The sequence below is a fragment of the Alexandromys fortis genome, unplaced genomic scaffold (assembly GCF_014885135.2).
Source record: "Alexandromys fortis isolate MF-2015 unplaced genomic scaffold, M_Fortis_MF-2015_v1.1 scaffold_1, whole genome shotgun sequence".
NCBI classification, from domain to species: Eukaryota; Metazoa; Chordata; class Mammalia; order Rodentia; family Cricetidae; genus Alexandromys; species Alexandromys fortis.
In genome coordinates this window covers 40,227,065-40,254,135 of record NW_026067927.1, presented here as the reverse complement: position 1 = coordinate 40,254,135, position 27,071 = coordinate 40,227,065, and the positions used below count along the sequence as shown (strand labels likewise).

Below are 27,071 nucleotides of genomic sequence, written 5' to 3'. Positions count from 1 at the left end.
TGTCTTTACTTCCTCGTCAAAGACAGCATCTATTCGTCTTCCTTGCATTCGGTAGGTTCTTTACATCAGACCAGACAGACAGACAGACAGACAGACACTAGGCTGTCTGCAGCTGACTGGGTGCGTGCATGTTTCTGCTGATGTGCCTTTGGGGACAGTCCTGTGACATGGAGCCAGAGGCCTGTCCTAGCCACAGACCCTAAGTTGTTCCACAGGCGGGACGTCTCCCTGCAGCTCCACCACAGAGCGGGCTGCTCCGCCGTAGGTCTGTCAGCCACAGGTAAACACCAATGCTCCTGAGCAGTCTGACTGGCTTTTCTGTCCCCACCCAAGCCCTGCAATAAACAAAGATGCCACTTCTCAGAGCTGTAAGACGTCCACATTCCTCTCCCCATGAGTTGCCTTTCACATCTCTGATTTGTTTCCCTGTAAGTAGTTTTCTTTCTAATCTGGTTTTAGAAATTCACTATTTGTCTGTGATATAAATTGTAAATATTTTTTCCAAGTAAATCATTTAGTTTTTTTGTTTGTTTGTTTGTTTTTTGTTTTGTTTTTAGACTTATGTGTGCAAAAGGATTTTGTGTTCGTGTGGTCTAACGTATCAACCCTTCCTCATATTGGCACATAACTCTCGCCAGGACTTACTTTCTGATCCTCATAAGCAGTCCAGCTCCCATTCAAAGCTAAAATGCAGTCACCCCTAATGCAGTTTTCTACACATGGGCCCAAAGATTAAAAAAATAAATAAAACAAAATCAACACAGAGACAAGGTGAATGAGTCATTGTGCTTTTCTTTCTAGAACTTTCCTGGTAAACTAGCAGACATGAGGTCAAACAGTATCCAGGTCAGTAAGCTCCCAATGGCCATGGGGAGATCTAGGAAAGGCATGTGCTCACCTGAATCTGGGAAAGAAGAAGCAAGGGAAACACGGGTGTGGGCAAGCGAGGGTTCCCCGGTGGGGGGCCAGGAGATGGGGGTGGGGCACAGGACATTCACGCATTTTGCCAGGTCTTTTACTGAAGAGGGAAGGAACATGGGAGGAAGGGACGGCTGCAAGCAGCTGGGCAGGGAGGCGTCCAAGGCGCTGGCACCATGGGCGTGTCCAGCTGTGTGACATTCAGGTCAGGAATTAACTGCGCTTCCTGCCCTGTCCAGAGAGGCAGCATGTTTCCCATCAACAGGCTCCTGGAAGGATGGCTTCCACAACTGTCCACTGTTGCTACGTGCTTAGACAAAGGCCTCACTTCTTTGGATTTCAAAATAAGCCCAAATAAGAGTAATTTTTGGTGTGCAAATAATATTTAGAAAGTTGGCAATAATCTGAAGGAATACCCACCCAGGCCTACCTAGCTTTAAATATATTAAGCAGCCATTTGTATGTTAGTTGTGCAAGAAATACACACTAACAATTATATAGGGCATATAATGAATCTGCTTGTCTTTTAAAAACCAGTACTTCTCTAATGTGCTTATACTTTCCTCATATTACACTTTAATAATCCCTTTTCAAATGTCTAATTTTTTTTTTTAAACTTTACTCCCCAAATTTTTCAATGTTTTTCCCCTCCTCAACTCCTGGGCCATCTGGCACCGAAGAACACTCAGTTGGCAGCACACAATGGCTGGCTCGGACTACGCTCACCATACATATTTGTGGAATCCGAGACAAGTAGTTCTCCACATGCAGAGTGCCTTACCTCACACCAAGTACAGAATCAATTCGCAGTGGAAACTGTGAAGCTCTTTGAGGAAAACATGAGCAAAACCTTTCTGTTCTCAGATTAGACCATGGAACTGCAGACTCCACACAAGCAAGGCAAGAAAATAAATTAGACTCAATCAAAAACAAAAACCTTTGTGCTTCTAGGGATACTATCAGAAAAAGTAGAGGCACACTACAAAATGGAGACACAGGCACACATTGCCTTCTGCCCTCCTGGAACTCGTCCCCACTGTCCACACACACATGTACACGCACACACTGAGCTTTCTGCTTCTGGTGCTTTCTGTGCCATGTCTCTGTCTGTCTGTCTCTGTCTCTCTCACTCTCTCTCACACACACACACCACATACACCACACATGTGTCATATCTGTTCATCTTTTCCCTTTTAATTCTACTTCTTTTTATTTTAAGAAACACAACATACATTTTCTTTATACATGGGATTTTTTTTTTTTAATTAAAAGAACCACTAGGGAATTTGTCTGAGGGCTAAAGAGCCTGGGTCCCAGAGTCTGTACAACACTTCAGGTCTCCTGCTTCTGGATGCTTATCCAAGGCTTAGGAACAGACACACACAAAGTAGGTCTTTGATCCTAAAAACCCAGGACTCCCACTGGGAGGAGGGTAAATATTTATCTCTATTTGGTTTTTCGGCTCAGGCCTGGTTTTCTGGCTTGCTCAACATCCTATTTGGCCAGAGACCAGTCAGGTCAGGAAAAGATCACTCCACAGCTCGAGCCTCGGACACATGCGGGAAGAGCCTCCCAACAGTTCCCATATAAACGCCAGAGGGTCATCTCAGTACACTGCTGCATAAGGAAGCGCGTAGGAGAACGACATTTTCTGCCCCTCGCAGGGAGAGAAGAAAACCAAATATGGAATATTCACTTATGAATTTCTTCCCATACGCTCGTCTAAGACAGAAACAGTCTACAAGGCTCTACAGGAGCTGAACTTGCTAGCCAGTAGCTGGGATGGGGAAAAGAGTAAGGGGCTTGAAATCTCACAGGTCCAGATCTTCAAGTCCTACTTTAACCATCAAGGCTCCTATCCCTAATCTATACAACCAACACGAGGTGAGGGGTGCAGGGCACAGGGGTGTGGGGCAGGAGTCCTAGACAGAGCCCACTGTTTCTACACAGAATTTCAGAGCTCAGGTTGTCATGGACCCTGCTCATGAACTGGATGCCACAGAGAGAAGAGCTGCCTCTGAAACCCCTATGTGTCCTCTCACTCTGAATCAGTTCTGCCAGACACTGGCAGGCATGGCCGTTATGTACAGAAACAATACCAGATATCCCAGGCCACTGCTTTCTGCAGAGACAAGCATTCTGAAAGCAGCCCATGCTGTCACCATTGCCACCAGCACCCCATTTCGCTGCTGATAGTGCCACCGCTATCCCAGAGCCACCACTGCGATACCACAGCCACCACCACTACACCACCACAGCCACCACCGCTATACCAGAGCCACCACCGCTACACCACCACAGCCACCACCGCTATCCACAGCCACCACCGCTATCCACAGCCACCACCGCTATCCACAGCCACCACCGCTATCCACAGCCACCACTGAGATACCACAGCCACCACCGCTACACCACCACAGCCACCACCGCTACACCACCACAGCCACCACCGCTATCCCACAGCCACCACCGCTATCCACAGCCACCACCGCTATCCACAGCCACCACCGCTATCCCACCACAGCCACCACCGCTATCCACAGCCACCACCGCTATCCCACCACAGCCACCACCGCTATCCTACAGCCGCCACCGCTATCCCACCACAGCCACCACCGCTATCCTACAGCTGCCACCAGGTCCACTAACAGCATCGTCACACCGTCCTCCCTGACTGGCAGCTCGTCTCCTTGTTCTGTGCAGCTATCACCAGCATGCAACGGCAGTCAAGATCTGAAACTGAAAGAGAATGAGTAACAGCAAATCCTCCAGGCATAAAGTCTTAAAAAGAAGGCTTTATTTAGAAAACTTTTAAGTCAATTGCATAAAACGTGACACCATCTCAGCATGTCCTCAAACACCCCTGGTAGTTATCTGCTGTAACAAATGTCAAGGAATAAAAGGCATTCCCCCTCCTTCCTTAGCGTGGGGACCAGGAGGAGGGACAAACGGCAAGGGCTGGGCGAAAGCTCCCTTGGTGCCCACTGACATCTCCACGATAGCTCTGAACCTGAGCTATTTCTTCCTAATGTCCCAATACAATACAATCCGAGATTACAGCCATGTGGGGCAGGGTGCCACCGTGGTCGTGACCACGTGACAACGGACTTGGTGCTCACTGGCAGCATGGCAACCCTAGCAGTCCAGTGGGCCTCAACTCTCAGCAAGAAAACTGTTACAGAATCTTTAAAAATAGATTTCACAGACATTCTGCCGTATTTCCCTTTAAAGACATTAAAAAAGAAACCTCTAATAACTTTATCCATATATCTTACAGGTCACAAATCTTCACTTTGAAAATTAAGTGCTTTCATCTTCTTGCTTAGTTACAAAAACAGTTAAACTGAAATTGTTAATTGCTCCATTCTGAGAGACGTAAGAAGTCACTGCCAAGTCAATACTGTACCAGCTCTGCAGCCAGTTATAAACCCTTAACCACGAGCTAACACTGGAGAGCAGAAGCCTTACCCCTCTGGCCAATCGCAGCCCTCCAATACAAGAGAACAGTGTCTCCATGGCATCACAAAAAGCCTATTAGCTTCCCAATTACTAGAGGAGGAAACAGCACTGGAGCCAAAGACAAAAGAACACTGGGAACTCCAACTTCAAACCTGGGACCAGAGCTGAAGATCACAGGAGACAGGAGACCTTCCTCAGAAAGGGTATGTTTACTGCGCTGATTTAAAGTGAGCCCGCATAGTGGCCAAGTCTCATTGCAGACTATTTGCTTAACAAATAAAGATGTGTTTCCCCTAAAGTGTCTCTAACTGAGGTTTGAAATCCTACCTCCTAGGAAACTGGGGGCTTGGTTAGCTCCCTCATGGCCTCAGGAAGGGAAAGGGCTGGCGCTCTGGAGGGAGCAAGTGCCGCCTTCCATCACGCTGTGTCACCAGGAGAGACAACTGGGGAGGGGAACCAATATCCGATAGGATTTGTAAATTGAGCAATTCAACGGGAGAACAAAGTTTACAAATTGTCACCCAGAGGCCCACTTCTCTCTCCTTCCTCTTCGGTTACCTTGTGGCTGGCCTTTGCAGCCTCTGTAGTCTCTGCAACAGCAATTCAACAGCCCTGGCTTCACAACCTCACAAGCATCTTGAGAAATGCCAGGGCAAACAATCAAAGATTCCTTGGCTGGGTGTGTCACATAAAACTTAGAGCTGCCCCTGCTAAATGAGAACAGCGATGCTAATTTTGGTGCCATTAAAAACACAGGAAAACGTTGCTGCCAAATGGCCAGGAAAGCAGGGGGAAGCTTACCAAATGAGAAGCCGTTGTATTTCAAGACCAGAGAGTGGCTTTATAAAAATCCAAAGTTAAAACAGAATGAGGAGAAAGTGTGTCTCTTTAATGTCCTCCCTCCATGCCTGGATCTCCTGGTTCCGCCCCCTGCAGAGGCTCCACAACTTGCTCCCATTTAGAGATTAGGGGCGCTCCCTGTCAACCAGGAAAATATGCAGGGCTCAGGTTTCTAGACGAATGTGACAACTGGGTGGAGAGGGAGCAGATATGTTCTCTTCTCTGGCTCCATCTGGGAGTCAGGAAATGTTTCCAGCTGTTTCTAAACTCCGAGTCCACAGCTCCTCCAGTGTGTGCACAGGGATTCCCAGGGAGGTGCAGGGGAGATGGGGATGAGGAGGACATGGAGCCGCTCTAAAAGCAAGGCACCGTCCTTCTGCACCCGACCTGACAGCCCTGTGCCTATCAGGTGAACCATTTGCGGTGCACAGACAGAACACCAGCTTTCCTCTGGGATGCATTAACTCAGCAGACCCTGAGCTCTCATTTAAGTCTCAGAACTGGGACAAATGGCCGAGGTGCCCATTTAAGAAATCAAAGCGCACCCTCAGTCCCTACCTGTTATAGGATATGGCTGGCCTACTTGGACCCCTACCCTGAACTCTGCAGCCCAGGGGCTGGGCTTCCCTTTCCCCAGCTGCTCTTCCCTGTATAACCCAACCGTTTTGGCTACCCACTCCTTTTTTACCTTCTGCCCTCTTGGCTGCAGCACCTGGTTGTCTCTCTCCCCCTTTCTCTGCCCCCCTCCCCCAGTCTCCTCACAGGGCTCAGGGTCAGGTCCACTATGAATTCTCCCAGATGTCTCTGACTCTGGCTGTGCTTCCCCTTCTAGTTACAATAAACTTTCTCCTCCAACATGCCTAGGAGCAGTCACTGTCCTTCCTTTTTGCTCACTCTCTCCAACCTAATGCCTAAGACTGTCTTCAGCATCTGATACTGAGAGCAGAGTCCCTACTTCCCCAGCTCCAGCTGGCGGACATCTCCACCAGGGTATTAGGATCGCGTCTTATTTATGAAATTTCATGAAACTGCTTCCACATTGGAACATTGAATTTGGGGTAACCTATATCTGTGCCCTGAGGCCATGAAAACTCATTTGGCTTCAGAATGAATCTCCTCGTCTCCCCTTTGAGACGAGAGCTGTATTTCTGCATCATCAGATACAGAGCTAGCTGTATGTCCAATGATGTTCCACAGACTCAGGATTCTCAGGTTCTTTGGGTTTCAAAGAGGTAGGGAACGTGTCACCAGAGGAAACATTCCAGAAAAAGGAGCAACGCTAAAGAGTAAGGACTCTGTATACTCTGCCTTAAGCAATGAGAGTCTAGAATAGTGATGCTCTTACTTTCCTAGAGACCATTGGGTATTTATAGGAGGGGGAAATTTCTATTCTTACTTCAACTGAGGATAACAGCAGTGGTGGATCCTGTTGTATCTTCCTCTGGTTGTACTGCTATCCATACCCATGAGATATGAAACTCAGAAATCACACAAAAAGCAAATAACTCTCATCAGTGATGCTTTCTCTGTACTAATAGCGACTCTTTCCCTCACTCTGCAAATCACGGGATTGTGCAGTGAGTTGGCCATGATTCAAAATCAGGGCCGTGTGAGTGTCTTTCCTAGGTGCTCCAAAGGTCTTTGTAACTTATCTACACACAGGCTGGAGGGCTGCAATGGTCTTCCAGGAACACATGCAGACCAGCATGAAGTCAGGAGTGACTACCGTGTGTGGATAAGCTAGTCACAGGCTGGTGAGGGCTGCAGTGGTCTTTGGTGGAAAAGCACACCAGCTGCCCAGCACATTGAAGGTGTGATAGACAGTCTGGAGAGGCAATGAGGTCATGGCCCAGGGACAAATGTTGGGACTGTAGGCTCCACAGTCAACCTGGGTAGTTTTACAAGAAGTTGGCCAGACACAGTCAACTTCTTTCCACAGTTTCCTCATCTTTAAAACACCCACAGTAACCACCTCTGCCAGGTAGAAACTGTAAGGCCTAAAGGACAGCACAGGCAATACTACAGTTCTTGAAGGTAGATATGGAGACACCTATCTAACTCCCTGTGCCCAGTTCTAGAATTTGCAACTTCTCAGAGAAGAAAAGTAGGAAACAATGTATCAACAAGCTGGTGGGGGTTGGGGTGGTGTGTGTGTGTGTGTGTGTGTGTGTGTGTGTGTGTGTGTGTGTGTGTAGGGGGTGTAAGCATTTGCCGAGCATTTCTGGGTAAATCTTCAAAGGTGTCCTTGATTTACTTTGATTTAAACAATATAGACTATAGCCAAAATTTTTTGCAAAAAGGGAACCCTAAACCTGATGGGACTAATAATGCCAGAGCAGGGAAGTGAGTAGTTAGCAATACAGCTAATACAAAGTGTATTCAGTATGGCATTGCTAGCTGCTCTACTGTGGAGCCAGGCTATGAAGGAACAGGGTTAGTGGGGGAAACATCTGTATCTGTAAAGAGGTTAAAGGAAGTGCCACATGGGAGCTGTCCACAGATGATCAGCTTCTCCCTGCTAGTTCTGTGTTTTCTTCTGCTGATGAGTGATCTGCAAGCCATGTGGGGCTCAACAGGCTTGGGTGCTAACAGTAAATACCCTCCAGGGTGCCTCTGTGTGTGTGTGTGTGTGTGTGTGTGTGTGTGTGTGTGTGTTTGCACAATCCAGGGGCCTACAGCTTCTATTAATTTTGTACCCCAAAAAGTGGCTCTCTTTTAGAGCTATTGAAAAAAAATAATTTGCTATCCTGGTAAGGAATATTTTCTGAATTTATTCTTCGATGCCATGCCTTATTAAGGCTGAGATAAATCACATCTATTGCTCGCCTGCCACTGATGTCACTTAAGGAGATTAGTCTGGACAACATGAAGCCGTAATGGGGCAGGGCAAGCCCAGGTTCTGTCTACTGTCTAAAATTGAGTTTGGGATGACATGTTCTACAATTACCCGGAGGAGGGCACATGGACACTCAACTGAGCCTTTAGAATTACTTTAGCCACTCGGCCGGCTCTGCCCATTCACTGCCTGATGAGTCTGCAGGCTCAGATATCCACCTGTCCAGAGCCCTTTGCTTTCTGCTTTCTTTTCTGGCATTTCATTGCACTTTCTCTGCATTTGGGTCTGGCTTGGAATTCAGCTCAAGTCTGAAAAATTAAAACCATCAAAGTCTCTGTCTTAACATCTTCCCACTGAGAGAGAGAAGAGAGAAACAGGGAGAGACAGACAGAGTGAACCTGCAAGTACACACAAGTTAACCATTCCTTCGTTTTTCTTTCAATATAGTTAAAGAAAATTTTCCTTTATGTTGTAGGATTGGCGGCTGGTCTTTTCCCAAGGATATAAGTACCCATTTGCCTGCTTACCCTTGAGAATGAAAGTCAGCCTGAGGGTACCCCAGCTAGTTATATTCATTCAACATCATAGTACCCCCCCAAATAAAACCATAAGTTCAGTCATACAAATAACACCGATATCTCTTAACCAGAAAAATAAAGAACATTTTTTAATTATTAATGTTTGTATGAGTGTGTGTGGTGCACATGAATATATACACACACGCTTGCATGTGAGCACATTTGTAGTGAGGGCATGAGAAAAGTATGTACATATATACGTGCATGCCCAACTCTGACATCAGGAGTCTTTCTCTACCTTACTCAGTGAGGCTGGGTGTGGTGGTTAGTGTTAGCAATGAAGGTGACAGAACCTATAGTCACCTGGGAGACGGCTGACAGGCATGTCTACAGGGGTCTTCTTGTCCCACAGCGACTGGAGTTCACTTGGGATCCCTTGAGGACTCTGAATTCAGTAACTCTTTGTGGCAAGGCTTTCCTGTTGTTCCTGTACTAAGGCATGACAATTATTTTTTTTTCCTGAAGCTATTATTTCAGAGAACTGCTGACATTCTGAGTTGGGAGGAACCACCAGGCTGATGACTTAACCTAACAAGCCACCAATCTTATAGTATTTGAATGACAAAACTATCAAATTTCTCTGTGCTTAGTGGAGCAGGGAACAGTACCCTCTGAGAGCCTGTTCTATACGTGGGATATCTGTTATCGAACCTGTCTCCCTACAGGCGTCCAGTGAGGGGCTGGGCAGAAACTTACGGATTGACAGGCACAGCTGGGAGCTAGATTGGCACTGGTCCAAGTCCAAGCTTCAGAGAGTTAAAGTCAGGTGGAAGCATCAATAAAGAACCTTGAGTCCTCAAGGACAAGGGTCCCCATGCTGTCTGGTGTATAAAGCCATTGGCTCCATTTCCATACACTCAGGTCTAAGTGATGCCCTGTGAGAAGCGTGCTTAGAAACCAGTCATAGCTCAGGGTCACAGCAGAAACCACACAACCCTCATCTGAAAGAGCAAAGACCTAGGATTCAGACATGACAGTCTTTCCCTTAGGTCTGTGTCACCCATGCCTCCCATCAGCTCTATGTTCTCAGCTTCCTCTACTCTTCACCAGTTAGCAGGTCTCAGGGAAGGGCCGGTGGCCAGAGTACATGGCAAGACTCCAAAGCAAGCCAGACACGCTACAATCTCAGCACTTGGGAGGTAGATGCAGAAGGATCAAGAGTAAAAAGTAGCCCTTAGTTTCATAGTTGAGTTAAAGGCCAGCCGGGGATACATGAGATCCTTTATAAAAAAAGAATATTGCAATGCAGAATTGTTTGATGGTCAGAGGGGTAGAGAGATTAAGTGGCCATTGGGAAGGCCAATGTCTAAGCCAGGGTCTGTCTGTTTATGATTCTGGAGAAAGCACATAGAACAAGATGGCCAACAGGTCTCCAGCAGAAGTTCTTCATCACACCAGAGCCGTCCCGTCAGTGAGGACAATGAGGAGGTACTGTTCCCACTAGCATCAGACTTTGCATCCTCAATTAATCTGAAACAATCCAAGTGCTGGTGGCAAAGCCGGATCCGGGAGGTCCTGAGCGCATGCACTCCTTTTCCTCACCTGACCGAGACGTCCTTAGCGCACACACTCCTTTTCCTCACCCTACCGAGACGTCCTTAGCGCACACACTCCTTTTCCTCACCCTACCGAGACGTCCTTAGCGCACACACTCCTCCTCACCTGGCTTCCTAGCATGCACTGGTGTGGCTGCCAGGGTAACACTGAAGTCCAGACAGATGCAGCAGCGATCGCCCCAGGCCATGCAGAAGAGGCCAGGGCAAGGCCTAAAAGGTCTTGGCAGACATCACTTAGGCCTCTACCTCTGGGGCTGTACTTCCCGGAGAGTGAATAGAATCAGCACAGGGTCAAAGTGTTTAGGTTCAATTGTGTGAGGGGCCTAACGACCCTTGGCCTTAGTTGTGTGAAGCTTTGTAAGGAGGCCTCAAAGACAGGAAGAAGTGGCTTGAAGCAAGAGGGGAAGGAGCAGATCAGGTAGGGCTGATAGTCATGAAGGGAGCAGAGAAAGGAAGGCCAAGTGAGAAATCAAAATTTGTAGCTGGGCCCCTCTCAGGAGAGTCCTGCCATGCATGTAGTAACCTTCCACCAGTGAAAACAAAACCCACAGACCTGATGCCTGCCAGTTGTGGCACATAAAACTTAGGGACATAATATCTTCCAGGTGGGTGTGCTCAAAAGCACACCAAGGTGCTTGACAGGTCATTTCCAGCCGACTGTCAAGGTCAAACCACCACCAGCTGCAGGCACAACTCTGACATCTTCATCTAGTCCCCCTCCAGGGTTCTCTGCTGCTGTTTCACCAGAGCATAGTTGCAGACAAGCCTGACAACTGTTCAAATGCCTGTACGTGCAACTTATTACTGTGCAGATGGAAACAGCTGAAGGCTGACCAACACCCAGGGGTAGCAGGCATGACCAGTTAGCCACAACTCCGCAGGAGCCCATGGAGGGGTCCTAAAAAGAAAGAAGGCCCTCTTGGAAACCCACTGCTGGTGCTCCATTTGAAATGCTGTTTAGCATTGAGGTCAGAGGCAGGATCCTGTGCCTGACATCTGTTCATAATGCAGTTGACTATCACAAGACGCTCACTGATGCCTAGGTGCTGAATGACTACAAGATAATCAATCCCAGCTTTGTGATCTAACCCATCTTCATCAAAAAGAAAATGCAAGATTGAATCACCCACCTTAGCCCTGTACAGGATATTTTTTTCTTTTTTTTTTTTTTTGGTTTTTCGAGACAGGGTTTCTCTGTGGTTTTGGAGCCTGTCCTGGAACTAGCTCTTGTAGACCAGGCTGGTCTCGAACTCACAGAGATCCGCCTGCCTTTGCCTCCCAAGTGCTGGGATTAAAGGCGTGCGCCACCACCGCCCGGCTGTACAGGATATTTTTTTTTTTTTTGTAAAAATTATTTATTATGTGTATGGCATTCCTTCAGTGTGTGCCCGCAGGCCAGAAGGGGGCGACAGATCTCATTATAGATGGCTGTGACCCACCATGTGGTTGCTGGGAATTGAACTCAGGACCTCTGGAAGAGCAGTCAGTGCTCTTAACCACTGAGCCATCTCTCCAGCCCCAAGATATTTTTTAAAACATAATTAAAACAAATGTTAAGGCTCTAAGGACAAGTTGCAGGCTATTCTAAACCAGCCCTTAATTTACTAACAGAGAGAGAGGCCAAGAGTTGCACAGCTGTAACTGGATGCAGATCCTCAGAGCAAAGCCATCTGAGCAACAGACAGGTAGGGACCATCCTCGGGGAGCTTGTCTCTCTTGGCCAACATGCCCAACTTTCTTCAGTCTGAGAGTCTCAGATGGCTGTGGATGGAGCTGGAGGAGGAGCCAGGGGACTTGGGTTTTCCTTACCTGCCCCCTACACTCTCCACCTGTTCAGAATCACCTAAGAAGCTACTTCCCATCCCCAAACCCATTCAACCAGGTTCCCATGGGGGATCAAGGGAGCTTCAGGAATCCCTGGGCACAAAGCACACAGCTGGGTGAAGAGAGAAACCTACAGGATTAACTTTTATGATTATTTCCCTCGTCCTTCAAATGTATTTTTCTTTATGCTTTGTAGTATCCTTACTAACACACAAACACCACTTTTAAGTGTATACAACTTTATATAAATAAATATGGATGCATAGAGCAGGCAATTGAAAGTGTGAGGCCCCCAAACTTAAAGTTGCAATAAAAGCTAATAATTAAGGAAAATTCCTTCTGGTCAAGAGTCTCTGGCCCAGGTGAAGACCTAGTATTCCTGTTGGGATGGCCAATCACTTGGTCAAGGGGTCATCCTTAGGAAGCCAGGCTGGAGAGACAGGCAGACCATTTTCCTTTAAGGAGAGTCAGTACTTTTCCTTCCCAGCATGCTTCCCCCCACAAATGGGCAGCCAGGAGGTTTGGCTGGGTCTGCCCATCATTCTGAGTTTGGACTAAAAGTCTTCCTTTTCTTTTTTCTGATCTTTGTTTAGGAACCTAAGCATGGGTTTTCTGGTACTTTGAGTTCCTTGATCTTTCCTGAAGTTCCCCTCCCCACCATGTGGCAGACCTCCATGTCAGTGACTCAAACAGCATGGCTTTCTCTTCTCTCCCCCACCCTCCTCTCCGCAGCTGTTGAGACTTGCAGCTTGCCTGCTCTGAGGGTTGTTCTTTAAAATTAATAAATTGTCCTTGAGCTTCTATTTGAACATTCTTAGATTCTCTTATTGATAGACTGAAAACCTCAAGAGGGAGCCAGACTTCCCCAGTGTCCCTACACGATGTGGCTGGTTTAGTGGCCTCAAAGACCAGAGCTTCCTTGGCCTCCTTGATACTGTAAAATATCTGGACATATCCAAGTCCTCAGTCACCAAAGACAGAAAACGAGAGACTTCCACAGCTGGCTGTACATCAGAGTTCCAGATATTTGTGAATAGAATTATCTCCCACAGAGTGGTTTGAAGTTGTTTGAGTCTGTGACTGTCCCTGAGCACCACACTGGGGTGACACTGTTTGGCTGGGGAGGAGTCTATCTTTAAGAGGCAGATGCATCAGGATATTGAATCAGATGATAACAATATTAAAGGCTTTCCTCGGTGCTCCCTGATAAAGAACTCCCTTTTAATTCTGTGGAACCCATTTATATCCACAACTGATGAACTCCCAATGCCTGACCCCACCCTACCACTCCTGCCTCTGAATTAGTTACGTTCCACAAAGCTAGTCTCCTTGAAGCTCCAAAAGCTCCGGACCTAAGCTTATGGGTTCATCACACTTGTCCACTGGCAGAGGTGTTCACTGAATGAATTCCGGCCATTGCTCATTCCTCCTGTCCCAAATGCCAGCTTTGGTGGGACATCCTCAAACTGCACAAGTATGAAAAACTCCTCAACTGCAACAAACTTATTCCTAAACGGAAACACTGTCCTTCAACTCTCTGGATGCCTCTCAGAGGAAACTGACTCCAGAATTACATTGTGCCAGCTTCTGATTCTGGCCATTCAGCAAGGTAGCCGTCCAGGTACAAAGGCCTAGTTATCAAGCCTACAGGAGCAGCTCCCCCTTAGCCAGAGAGGGTCCAACTGTCCCCTACGCGCTCTTAGACTGGAGTCTCAAGGTTCCTATTTCCACAGTGTGAAGGAGGGGTAGTAATTCTTAGCAAGCTCACTGGAGAAAGTCAAGTACAGATCTGGTCTGTTCAATGGAGTCACCTCTAAAGTGAGCACAGACAGGAGCCAGATGTGGGGCACACACCTTGAATTCCAGCGCAGGTGGATCTCTGTGAGTTTGAGACCAGTCTGTTCTATGTAGAGTTCCAGGCCAGTCAGATATACATAGTGAAACCAGGGAGAAAAAGACAGAGAGAGAGAGAGACAGAGAGAGACAGAGAGTACATAAAGTTCCAGGCCAGTCAGATATACATAGTGAAGAGAGAGAGAGAGAGAGAGAGAGAGAGAGAGAGAGAGAGAGAGAGAGAGAGAGAGAGAGAGAATGGGTAGTTACCAAGAAACAGAAGACATCCTACTACAAGCTATACTCTGGGGTTAAATTGGGATTCATTTTAACATTGAACCCCTCAAATCCCACACAACATTCAAGTTTTTAATGAAAACAATGTCTTTATTTCAAGATAAGGTCTCATGGAGCCTCGGCTAGCCTGTCATAACATAACTATAGATAACCTTGAAGTTAGAAATTGAACCCAGGGCATCGGGCACGCTAGACAAGCCCTCTACAAACAGCTACATCTTCAGCACCCAAATAAATACATTTTTGAAAGGAGTCTCTCCTTGTATCTGACCTTTCAGCCAACCTGGTCAACTGTACTTTAGGATGAGTTAGGTGACAAGGCTATGTGCTCTGACACAGAAGCAGGTCCCTCCCGAGAGAGCCATCCATATGTTAAGCTTGAGGGTTATTTCTAGAGCTGTGTTCTCCCCCAGTTAGGAAACGCATAGCCCTCCATTCGTGTGTTCATAATATGGTTCAGAACCCAGCAGCTCTCTCTGTAATGGTTTGATGAATAAGATCTGGAAAGAGTCGATACTCAAATGTAACCTCTTCTCCATTGCCTTCCATGGCTCTCTGTCCAGGGAGCACAGTGACGAGGGTTCAGCAGAGAGGTGGAGGGGGCTTTCGCACCAAGGAGAAAATGACAAGATGGTGGCCACATCAGGGTCCAGGACTGGAAGAGATTAACTCCCTGTGCTGACATCAAAAGAGAGAGATGATTACAAGCACGGGTGGAGGTGATTGCTGCGATGCCTGTCCAAAGACTAGCAAGTTCTCTTGAAAGATCACTCTAGCCGTTCTCTGAAGGTAGGTCTGTCTGTCAGTCTATGTGTATGTGTGCAGTTCAAAGAAAATAAAGCGCTCCAGCGCAGTCTCCCAAAGGTGAGAGATCTTGGCATGATGACGACGGAGCGCTGCAGCTGCCCACGCCAAGAAGATGCCAGACCAGCAAACGCAACAGGCTTACTCTGCCTGGCTCTGCATGATGCACCTCAAAGCCAGACCACGGTGAGCGACAGTCTTCATCCCCTTTCCCAGAAAGCAAAGTGCTCAGCCTCAGACAGTTACAGACAAGTCTCGCCAATGCCTGAACTCCAAACTTTCAGTCCCTGCCAACTTAATACAAACTGGTTATTGTCAAAACCACAGTTTCTTAAGCTGCGGGTTGATACCCTAACACTGTAACTGAATTTGGGGCTCCACAAAAGTTTGGCGCCAGTGAAATGTGTCTGAGCTGTCAACCAACACAGTTCAAACCCAGCACCACTGTGCTGAACTGGACGCACTGGCAGCAGCTGCCTGCACTGCGGCACAAGTCCGTAGCAGCTGCGGTTCTGAACACACACAGCACTCTGCATCTCTCCTGACAGATTTGCAGCTGCTGCCCATTTACCAACCATGGGGTTTTCATGATGCACACAAGGCTTTCTGCATTCATGGAAACACAAAGGTTTGATCACAGAAGTAAAGACATACAGTATTTTCCTACCATGTCTGAACATGCACATATCCAATCAGTGTACAGGTATTGGGTTAGAATGTTTGGCTCTTAGCAATGCTTGAGTTGTTGAGCTGAGTTTCATTTGTAAAAAAAAAAAAAAATCATAAAATAAACTTTATCATTAGAGTTAGGGCAGAATTTCTAATTATTTTTTAACTGGCTATAAAATACCCTGACCATTGGTACTATATTTGCTTAAAACAGTGTTCTGAATGCTGAGGATTATGAAGTACACAGAAGATGCACTACACCCCGCAGTGTCAAACATTCAGGTAGGGCTTGCCTGTTTACGTAAACAAGCACATTCCTCTCATTAGTGTGCAAAATGAACTCCAGTGGAGGCGCTAAAATGCGTGACTTCAATCTCCACAAGGAGACAGTGGGCTCCGGTGCTAATCTTACATTTACGATTTTTACATAAAAATTTCTGGCAGAAAGGGCTTTTGAGTGGAAAAGCTTAGGATACTCTGACTAGGACCAGCAAACCTACTGCAGCTTGGGCTTTCTGAGCCCCCCAAAATAGCACTTTATGAATCATAGTTACTGTTTTAGGAAAGAAAAATGAAAAATAGAACCTGTTGGGAGAAGGCCCTCAGTTAACTCCTTCGTGGGAACAGAAATCAGCAGCAGAATGAAGAAGACACAAAAAAGCTCCGGAGGGGCCACCCCTCCTGCCACCCTCAGAAATGCTCAGCTCCACAGCCATGTCAGAGAACAGAGAACAGCTGAGCTCTTCCCGGAGTGCCTGCCACCTTCGCCCACCTGTGCAAAAGGCACGGGGCACAGGAATGCTCATTCAAATGTTTGGGTCTTTAAAGAGACCACCCAGGAAAAAATGTGAAAATTTATTAAAAATTTGAGAAACAATCCAAATTCAAAACAAAATCTACATGCAGCCTATGAGAGATGGTGGCAGAGTGGGCGGGTGTGCGAGGGAACAGGCACCAGCCTGTCTCGGGCCCATTCCTGAGGGAAGAACCATTGTGGGCACTTCCCTTGGCACTCAAAGAACTGTTTAAGCGTATGGTGGTTTGAGTTTAGCGGATTAAAAATTCAAGTGTAAACTAGCAGAAAAACAATTGAAGAAAGACTTTCAAAGCTGCGAAACCTTACCACTTAAGATAATGACAGAAACATAACTGCTTCCTCCCTGGCCGCGAGGAACGCGGTCAGAAGGTTGGAAACAACAGGTCCTGTGCAGCAGTGTGCTGTGCGCTGCTTATTCTATTACACATTGGCTGGGAGATAAGAACAAACAAGACAACACCCTGTCTAACTCCAGGGGGAGGGGTGGGGCAGACTGGCTACCGTCATTCCTGGGCATGTATGTGCAGGGTGCCCATCTGCAGTTGAGGTCCTTAGGAAAACTCTGCATGCAGAGTCAGGAGCTAGGATAAGCATGCAGAGGTTTTCTATTGCACAACCCAATCTTTTAAGAACAAGTTGCGTATAATAAGGGGCTTTATGGTGTTTTTCCACGATGAAGAACATTGAGGCTATTTGAGTAATTATTTCTCTAAACTCTTTGTCAACATTCTTTTTGTTCAATAAGGGGGACAAAAAACTTTAAAAACTTAGATGAGCAAATATCTACACACCCAGCTCCCCTCCCTGTGGTCTGCTATGTAAGCGAGAAATCACAAAACAGCCACTAGGTAAAGAAGATGTGGTCACTGGGGTCATCTTTCCCCTCTGGCACAAGGGTAGTCTCTGGTCTGGTTGCCAGGGGCTGTGCCAGGTCCAAAGGGAGATTCTGTTTAAGGACAGCAGCTGCTAAGCCCTGGCTCTAACCAGCAGGTCATGAGACCGTACGACACTCATGATCCGAAGACAAAGCTGATCTCTGTGGCTATCCATGACCTCTCACTGTCTCTGCCTGTCTTCACGTGGTTGACCTGAGCCTACCCTAAGGAACTGCCCACCCTACTCTCCGTGTCCTTGGTTTTACTTTCTCCAGAGCGCACATCTTCACTTCTGTGCATTCTACTTTTCTCCCAGACTAGAATGTCCATTCCCAGGAGAATGGAGATCTCACCAACCTCACTTGCCCTTGTCGGCTTGGCATTAAGTACTGCACGCGGACAATGTGCTTGACAGAAATGCAGCATGCCAGCAGACAGCTGCGCACAACCTGGGGAGGGAGCCAGCAGAAGGGATGGGAGTGGAACCTGCCGGCTACCTCAGTCAGCCATGCTACCTTTGCATCTCCTATTCTCCAGGCGCAAGACTAAATGAACAGTGGGGCTGAGAGGGAGAACAAGCTTTTTGATGGCACTAAATGAAACCCTGGCACTGAGATAATTTGAAGGGTTCTTGAAATTCAAATATGGGGTAAGGGGTACCTGGACGTTAGCAAGGTAGTTCTGGCAGTGTAACTATACCTGTGACACACAGAGAGGTTGGTCTGGGGTGATCATTTTAAGCAATGTTCATAAGTCTTGTTCCGGGCTATTAGTCCACTTGTGACACTATTGCTCTTATAACCAAGAGTGTAAGTGTGACAAACAGCACCCTTGGCACTTACTTCTCAACGAGAGGAAGTCAGACTGGAGATAAGAGAATACATGAGGTCAAAACAAAAATGGCCGAATATTAATCTCCACAGTAGGAGAGCTTTTATACAAAGGAGACCCAGTCAGAATGCACTCATCTCTGCATGGGGGCATCACAGCACTCACTTCAAGACCTGCAGAAGTAAAATGAAAGAGAACCAGAGGGCAATGGATGACCAAATGCACACTAGTCAGTTTCCTCAGACTAGAGTAGTGGTTCTCAACATGCAGGTCATGGCCCTTTGGGGTCCAACGATCCTTTCATGGGGACACATAGACCATCTGTATATCGGATATTTATACTATGATTTAAAAACAGTAACAAAAGCAACAGTTACAAAGTAGCAACGAAAGCAATTTTATGGTGGGGGTCACCAGTACATGGAGAAGTGTATTAACGGGTCACAGTGTCAGCGCTAGGAAGGCTCAGAACCACTGGGCCAGAGTGAGAGCATCTTCCCCTTGATCAGTGAGGAAGAGAAGTGCTGGGACAGGAGGATGGCTGGCTGGCTGTGCAGCCATGGCTTCTGTAGCAGCGGATGACAGAAACAACACAGTGCAACCGGAGAAGACTTTACTAAAGAGCGCCAGAGCACTTTCGCTAGGTCTACGTCCAGCTCCGGCCACTGCTGGTGCACCGCCTGCCTTCTTGTGAGCTGATTATCAAACTTTCACTGAAGTCACCTATTCGGCTCAAGAGGAAAGTCGAGCATATTCACACAAACTACGAAGAATAACGTTTAAAACACTGTGTATCATCCAAACATTTAAAAAAATCCTTTAACACAGTTCATGATTTGCCTGTTTTTGTTCATGTGGGAATGCTGACTGCTTTTTGCCAAAGAGGAACACTAAAACGGCGCTCATTATAATTAAAACCTAATTGCTAAAGAAGCCCAGAGCTATGGAATTTATGATCCTGCTACATGTTTATAAACAGGGAATCAGGAAAGAGCCAGTTAATTTATCAAGAGGTTCTTTGGTTCCCTGTATACTATATATTGACCAGGGCATGGGGAGTTTTGGTGCACAGGTCTCTCGCGATGGCACCTCATGGTTTTGAGAGTTTCCCGATCCTGTGTGGGGCACAGAGTTGACCTCCACACCTGCATTTTGCCACAGTAGGCCTTAAGCATAGGAAAAGCAATGTAAGACTCCCTCCATCCCCCCACCCCCGGTTCAGCACCCTACTAGAGCTAGACAACAGCACATCACCCTTCCAGTGTTCACAAGCAAAGAAAACAGTTAAGGAAACAGCTTAACCAGGACAGGCTACTTCCTGGCTAATAACGTGTGTGTGTGTGGGGGGGGTGCTATTTGAGAACTGTGCACAGTTCCGTCCTGTTGTTACTAAGTTGTTACCACCACTCCAGTCCTGACACCTGTGCCCAGCACCATTTAGCCTTCAGGCACTTAGGCTTCTTATTTAAAAATACAGCATTAAAAACATGTTTAAATCACTTCAAATATCTTAAAAAGCAGAAGCCTTGCCGCAGGCCTGCTTGGGCATGCAGACTCGGAGAGAGAAGCTTATAGAATGGCCTGCGGCTCAGCACATCCTAGGTCTGGCAGTTTGGGTGGCGGGAAGGGGCTACTGAGAGGTTCTGTGTTTGGAAAATACTCGGCCTTTGCTTCCCCCAGGCTAGAGTATGAGACTGTTAGCAAATATGCCCTGAAAACAACATCCATAAAGTACTAAAACCTCACAAATAAATATGACCCCTCAAAACCATATACAAATGAACAGCATTTAATCAACAACCCTTTCTTCATCAATAACTGTTTAAATTAAGTCCAGAAAACTCTTCAAAGCGACCAAAGAAGCCCCCTTGTTATGACAAACTCTATATATAGACATCAAGACAATTATACGATGCATGCCACCAAACATATATAATTATCCTAGTTTCCACATTCCCATTATCTTCATAAAAACAGGATAAAAATCAGTCTAAATGATTTTCTCAGAACTCCTCAAGGGTTACATCAAGCCAGCCACCCCTTAAAAAGTGTGCATGTGTGTGTGCGTGCACGTGTGTGCATGTGTGTGTGTTCCTACAGTAGAGATCAAAAGCAAATGTTCTGGTCAGTTCTTTTCTACTCAGGGGTTTTACCCAGAATGTGTGCAGTTTTTTGGGGAACACCACAAGTGACAGCTGTTTGAAAGCATGGAAATTAATTGGCAGAAGGAATTTCCTTGACTAATGGGGAAAAACTCAAAGCCACATGTTTGCTGAGCTCGTTTCCCATCCTAGTCAAGCACAGTCCCTGTTAGTGATTAGGGTGGTCCACCCGCCATCTTTCCCCATGGGACAGAGCTACCCTCCTATCACTGTGTGGATGGACAGGGGGACTGATGGAGTGGCTGGAATTAATGCAGGTAGGGTCAGCTGGGAAGTCTCCAGTTTCTGTCGGAATGAAATGGGGGCACGGTAAGAATACTTCACTTACTGTATTAAAAATAGGAACATGTCGTATGCCCCTCCCCCATGCAAGCCATCTGCTTTTAGCTGTTTTCCCAGCAGTGCGGATGGATTTATGTTCTGACACAGGGCTCTAAAGTTGTTGCCTTGTGACCAGTGGTGAGAATGGATGAGGCAGCTGGTCAGGATTAGGCAAGCAGCTGTGGCTCTGGGACCAGGTTTTGTTACTGTGTGCGGAGCCTGACGCCATGACCTTGGACTCATTAGCAGCAAGCTCTCACCACCCACGCTAACAGCCACTGAGTAACCGCAACCCCACATATATCACTCTGGAGTGCGGTCTATGCCCAGTCTCAGCCATGATGTCTACAGTTCACTGCAATAGGGTGGGGAGGAGGGCCTACTTGAAAACCATCTCCTGAAGATAGAAGTAAGAGATCCAGGGGTGAACAAGGAACCTGTTCCTTCCACCCTGAGCAAACGAAACTGCTGACAGAGTTTAAGAAAAACATTCCCCCAGCAGTCCCCAGACTTCTGAAGCGTGTGTTCCATGTACCATGCCGAGACGCATACCTGGCCATCCCCAGACTTGGAAAGTTGGCAGGGACAATGAGTATGTCCAGCCGGGAGAAAGGGTGTGTTCCCAGGACAGAGTGCGCAGCTGACAGGCAAGGAGGGACCAGGCACAGCAGGGCCTCTTGGCAGGCACCCTCAAGGCACAGTGGGGCAAACACTCGGTGAGGAATGATCTCCTGGGTGGCAGCAGAAGCATCCTGGAATCGGCAGGGGTATTCTACATGACTGCAGGTTTCAGCATACCTGGGGCAACACATAAGAAGAGAGGAGGCCAGCGTTGAGAAGACGGCTCAAACAACCTTATTAGCAGAGGTGAATCAGTACTGCCTGTCTGCTTTTAGATAGCAGTGGAAAAAAAAAAAAACAGATCAAAATATTTGTTGATGAGATTGGTGACTCCAATCCATGCTACATGGAAGCAAAAAGACCTTGTCGTAGAATCAATGGGGGTGCGGTGCATTGAGAAGGGGGCAAGATTTAGAACAAGAAAACAAGCTCCCACCCAGATTAAAGCAAATTCTACCTACCCTCAGCAATGTGCTTTCAGATGCTACCATAGAACAACTGCCCAAATAACTGACGGTTCTTAGAAAGGGAGCAAGGCAATCGCCATGCCATTTATTCAATTTTCATTGTTTGAGATCTCATGCAGCCCAGGTAACTTTGAACTCATGTGGCCAAGGCTGCCTTGAACTCCTGATTCTTCTGCATCTACCTCTCGAGTGCTCGGACTTCAGGTATGAGCCCCTATGTAGCTGGTTCTAAGCAAATTAAAGATTCTATTCTGGAATCTCCCACAATAAGTGACTTGAGATGAGGTAGGACAAAGACAGTTACAGGTATAGCTTTCAAAAACACATAAGCCATCCTATCAAAAAATAATTTAGGCATCCTTTACCAAACTTATCAGAAGCTATTGCTGAGTTAAAAAAGAGGCACTTCCTAAGGGTGTTTACTCTACTATACCTTTTGGCTACTTGAGACAGGGTCCCATGCACCATAGACTCACCTCAGAGCTCCTGACCATCCTGCCTCTACCACTTGTGTGCTGTGATTACTGGCACATGGCTGACTTATATGGTGCTGGGAATTGAACCCAGAGCTTCCTGTATGCTAGGCAAGTACTCTACCAACTGAGCTATATCTCCAATTCCTTTCCAATGCACTTTCAGTATAAATTTAATAAAATCAGCCTTTTAAGGAAACAGACCAGAGCCCACTCAGCACCATCTGACTAGTTACTTCCTGAAAGACAAAGGCGGAGCCAAAAGAAAATTCCTAGGGCCTGACTCACAGGCTTCAAGAGAACTTACTTATCCAAAGAAACCAACATCAAAGAGAATTCTATTTTTTTTTATCTGTTAACATGTCCTCGATTCAGACACAATGGAAAACCCCTGCAACTTTAAACTGCAGATTATAATTCTTGCTGTGGGTGCTCCTGTGATTCATCACGACTACTGGAGACTCGTTAAGTGCTTGCCTGCCTCAATTTGGGCAGGTAGCAACAGTAATTCCTCTTTAGATTAATGAAGGATCTTCCACCCACCCAAAGCCTGTGATCAAGGGGTGCACACGGCTATGTAAATAAGCCTCACCTTCTACCATCTGCTGATAGGTGCTTCAAGAACCCCGTCTAGCCCCAGTGAGACATGGTTGAGAGTAGGCTAGAAAAATGGGGATCCATAAAAACTGCCAGGATAAAGTGACAGCAAGAATACAGTTACTGACATTGAACTGGAGTCAAAGTCCTGTACTGACAACAGCACCTTACGGGGAAGGAGAGCAAAAGTATCTGCTGGTAAACATTTAACACCTACCTAGGGACGACAAGCAGAAGTCGCTTACCTAGTTAGCCTCTATGGGGTTTCTAAAATGTATTTATACAGGAAAACAAGGTCCTGTGGTATTTTAAGCTACATACGCTCTACTGAAGAGCTCTTACAAACTGACAATGGTGGCATATGCCCATTGTATGTAACTAACACTTGGAAAGTAGAGACAGAAGTTCAAGGTAAGTGTGGACTACATGAGACCTTGCCTCACCCCCTCCTCCCCAAAGGCTTTCAGAAGCCAAGTGTAAACAGCACATACTGGCAAGGCTGGGGCAAGAGTACTATGGATTTGACACCAGCCTGGTTATGAGCTCGAAGCCAGCTTGGGCTACACTTCAAGACTGTCTCAAAAGAACTGAAGAGTGGTCTTCAAAGCATCTTCCCTAAAGCTGGAACCCTCTGGGCAGAGCAAGGGAGTAAGTTTAAGGACTGAGAACCATAGTGCTGCAGCACAAAGGGCACTCTACTGAGAGTCTGCCTGTTCCCGTGGAGCGAGACTACGTCTTACACCTAAGACGACCAGAGGTTAAGGAACACAGTGAAGATGGCGAAGGTACACCTAACGAGCCTGTCTGTTCAAGGGCAAAAATAAATGTGACACTTGCCAAACTGATCAAGATGATGAGTACATGACTTAATACCACGTTCCATAAAATCCAGGACTTGAAGGCAATCAAGTCAGTAAGGCTCCCGGCAGTGATGGGAGTGTGTGAGGTGCCATTGTGAGCCCCTATGTAAGGACCAGTACACCTTGGCTTCAGGGGCTATGCTTAGGTCAGCTGTGAAGACTTCAGTATTTCTCTTTCTCTTCATCTGATGAGGAAGGGCAGGAGGGAACCCTGACATGACAGAATGTTCTCAAGTCAAGTTGTATACACGGTAGACTGAACAAGCTCCAGTATGTCACTGTGGGTGTCAATCATACACTGATATGTTTCCCAAGGTTTCTTCTTGCAAGGATGACTCTGGCGTTCACTCCATGGCCCCATTCATGCAGCAGCAAAGGGGATGTGGGGTTGTGTAATCAACAGTTAGCACAGCCCCAGCGGCAACCGGAGTCTCTTCCTTTCACAGTGGCTTTTCCTAAGCTTTTATATTCTCAAGACAGGCTTCCCCACCCGGCCTTCCTTCTGCAGAGTGAGTCATCTCAGCGTCTCTAACACATTGCCAGCTCTTTCAATGCCTTTAATCACTTTCACTGTGTTCTGCGGCAGGTTAGCCAAGCTTCCACGCCAGGCTTCAAGATGAAGGCCTGAGAGGTTAAACACAAAACAAGACTCTCCCATGGCTAGACCCAAATAAAATTAATGCATGTTTTATGGTATATATGACTGTCTTTAGCCTATGTGTTTACCAAAATGTTCATGCCAAGTGGACTGCAAGAGTGTCCTCAACCCCCCTGTAATTTAGCCCCTGTGAACAGTGATCAAAAGTTCAGTAACCAATCTTTTTGCTGAATTTCTGGAACCCCGATGAACACTTCCTTTGGCAAATGAAAGCCATGGTGTGCAAGACTCCTATAAACAAAGACTGACGTGATGATATTGGTGGGAGGAGGGCTGGGAACGCAGGCCTCATCGATGTAAGCACGGTCAGAAACACCAACACGGGATGATGGCACAACCATGGAGCCAAGGAGGTGGTGGATGAGCAGGGCCCCTCTAACTACCAGAGACAGTCATAGGAGGCACCATGGCATGACAGAATTAAAAGTCTAAGCTATTGTTTTATTAGCTGTTTATTTCTGATGGACAAGCATGCGGATAAGCAAAAGGAAACTGTACACTGTTGTCAGTCATGGAAGGGGTGTGGGGTTCATTCAAACACTACTCCACTCCACATCAACCTGTGCACAAGACTTCTGGGAGCTTTCCAACAAAGCAAAAACATCTCCCTAGACTCCCTGATTGGCTGGCCTTTGGGGACCTGCTGGTCCAGTGAGGATCTTCTGTGGTCTGCTGTCTGGCCTGTGCTACCCTGAGCATCAGTGCAGCCATTGGCCTGGTTGGCAGCTTACATGGAAGTGTTAGAAAACCTGGCATCCATGCACTCTCTCAGTCCGGCCTGCCAGTGATCAAATCTTTGCCTTCATTTCCTTCTGTATCCCCTTCAACTTGGTCCAAAACTCACAAGGACAAAAGAAGGATAGGATTTGCCTTCCCCAGGCCCCTATGGGGACTTTTGCAGCTTTGTGTTCCCAGTTCCCCCATTTGACCTGACCATGCTCTCTTCTGTTCACAGTGGCAGAGACAGATGAAAAGGGATTCCAATTATTCTGAGCAGGAGGCCCCAACTCATCCTCATCTCGTGGCCTTCATCTCCTAACAGTCAACAAGCCCTGAGACTATAGGTGAGTAACAGACAACTTCTTACATGTTAGGAATTCACAAGCTCTCCCCTTCTTCCTCCTCTGTTTCTCTGTGCCTCTCTCCCTCTTGCTCTATGTCTCTCTCCCTTACTCTTTCTCTCTTCCCTCCCCCACCCCCTTTATCTCAATAAATCTTCACTTAAAAAAAAAAGAATTCAAAGTCTTCATTGTAGGAGAAGCAGCAGCAGCAGCAGCGTGGGTCTAGCCACGGTACCATATCCAGGCAATAAGGACGGAAGGCAGTCTCAGGCTCAAGGGAACCTCAATTTGTGTGTGTTTTTTTTTTTCTTTTTCAAAAATTACATTAATTTTGTGTGAGTGACTTCATGCAGAGGTCAGAGAATAACTTTTTAAGAGTTGGTTCTCTCCTTCCAGTATGTGGGTTCTGGGGATTGAACTCAGGCCAATAGGCTTGACAGCAAGAACCTTTACTCTGAGCCACCCCTCACCCCTCAACCCATTTCCTGGAGAATATCCTCTAGTTAGCATCACAGTGAAGTCGTGGTGGTGACTCCAGGTGAGAAGATTGCTGGAGATGCTGCCTGAGGTGGCCCAGTCATTATAATAAGGTTGTATATGCCTCTGGGAGTGATCGTAAGTCACCTCTCCAAAGATTAGACCTGGTATGAATGAAAATAGGTACTGTTCCTCAGTCGGTAGGAAAATAAACAAATTATCGCCCAAGTCTCTTTATCTTCATCTACAACCAAGAGTAACAGACTACAGAACATGGGCTGCAGACAGCCAGTGGCCTCTGTGTGGGTTCAGGATCAGCTGGGATCCACCATAGTCACAAACCCTGCAGCACACATAAGTGCTTCACCACAAGAAGACACATTTCTTGTTCATACCAAGTCAAAGTTACTCCCTAGGGCATCTGTTTTCCTTACTCAGAAATATGGCTGTTGACAATTACAAAATGAATCTGCTGTGTGGTTCCAGAGCAAGGGAAGGGAACGCTAAACACTCTCACTTGCAATTTAATATCCCCACATGAAAGCAGGGTACGCCACTCTGTCCACAATTACCTTCTTCCCTTAAGAGAATGCAGGTAAAATCTAATAATCTTTCCAGAGCTAGCTATATAATGTAGAGCCATTAGGAACTCCAAAACTGATATATTATTGAACAAAAAGAAGAAAATAGGTCTATGCTGCCAAAAGGCATAATGTAGGCAGGAAGATGTACTTGTCACCTAGTGTCAGTTCCTAAGGACACCGCCATAGCACTGTGCTCAGAACACATGCAACAAAGCAGAGAAAGACCAGCACAAACATAATGCACACCAAGACGTGTTAGCTGGTTTCTTTTCCTGTTTTGTTTGTTTGAGACAGGGTCTCATATATGACTGGCCTTGAACTCGTCATGTATCTATACCCAGTTTACACAGTGCTAAAGGTAGAAGCCAGGGCTTCATGCCTGGTAAGGACTCTACCAGCAAAGCTGCAGACCCATCCCTCTTCATTCCACTGCACACCTTCCCTCCACTGCCCACTTTCCTTCCCTGCACACCTTCCCTCCACTGCACACCTTCCCTCCACTGCACACTTTCCTTCCCTGCACACCTTCCCTCCACTGCACACTTTCCTTCCCTGCACACCTTCCTTCCCTGCACACCTTCCCTCCACTGCACACTTTCCTTCCCTCCACTGCACACACCTTCCCTCCACTGCACACACCTTCCCTCCACTGC

The 27,071-nt window shown here is 46.8% G+C and overlaps 1 protein-coding gene across 23 annotated transcripts in view; it reads right to left on the bottom strand.

The window, feature by feature from the left end:
• The window catches only part of Aopep (aminopeptidase O (putative)), a 257,197-nt gene that overhangs the window by 171,391 nt on the left and 58,735 nt on the right, over positions 1-27,071 (bottom strand). For all 23 annotated transcript variants that reach the window (XR_007591934.1, XR_007591941.1, XR_007591935.1 and 20 more), the window contains exon 5: positions 21,173-21,418. Coding sequence is in view for 9 of the 23 variants with exons in the window: in XM_050143423.1 (XP_049999380.1) it covers positions 21,173-21,418 (246 nt within the window). In the remaining 14 variants the exon portion in view is untranslated. The remainder of the gene's footprint in view (positions 1-21,172; positions 21,419-27,071) is intronic.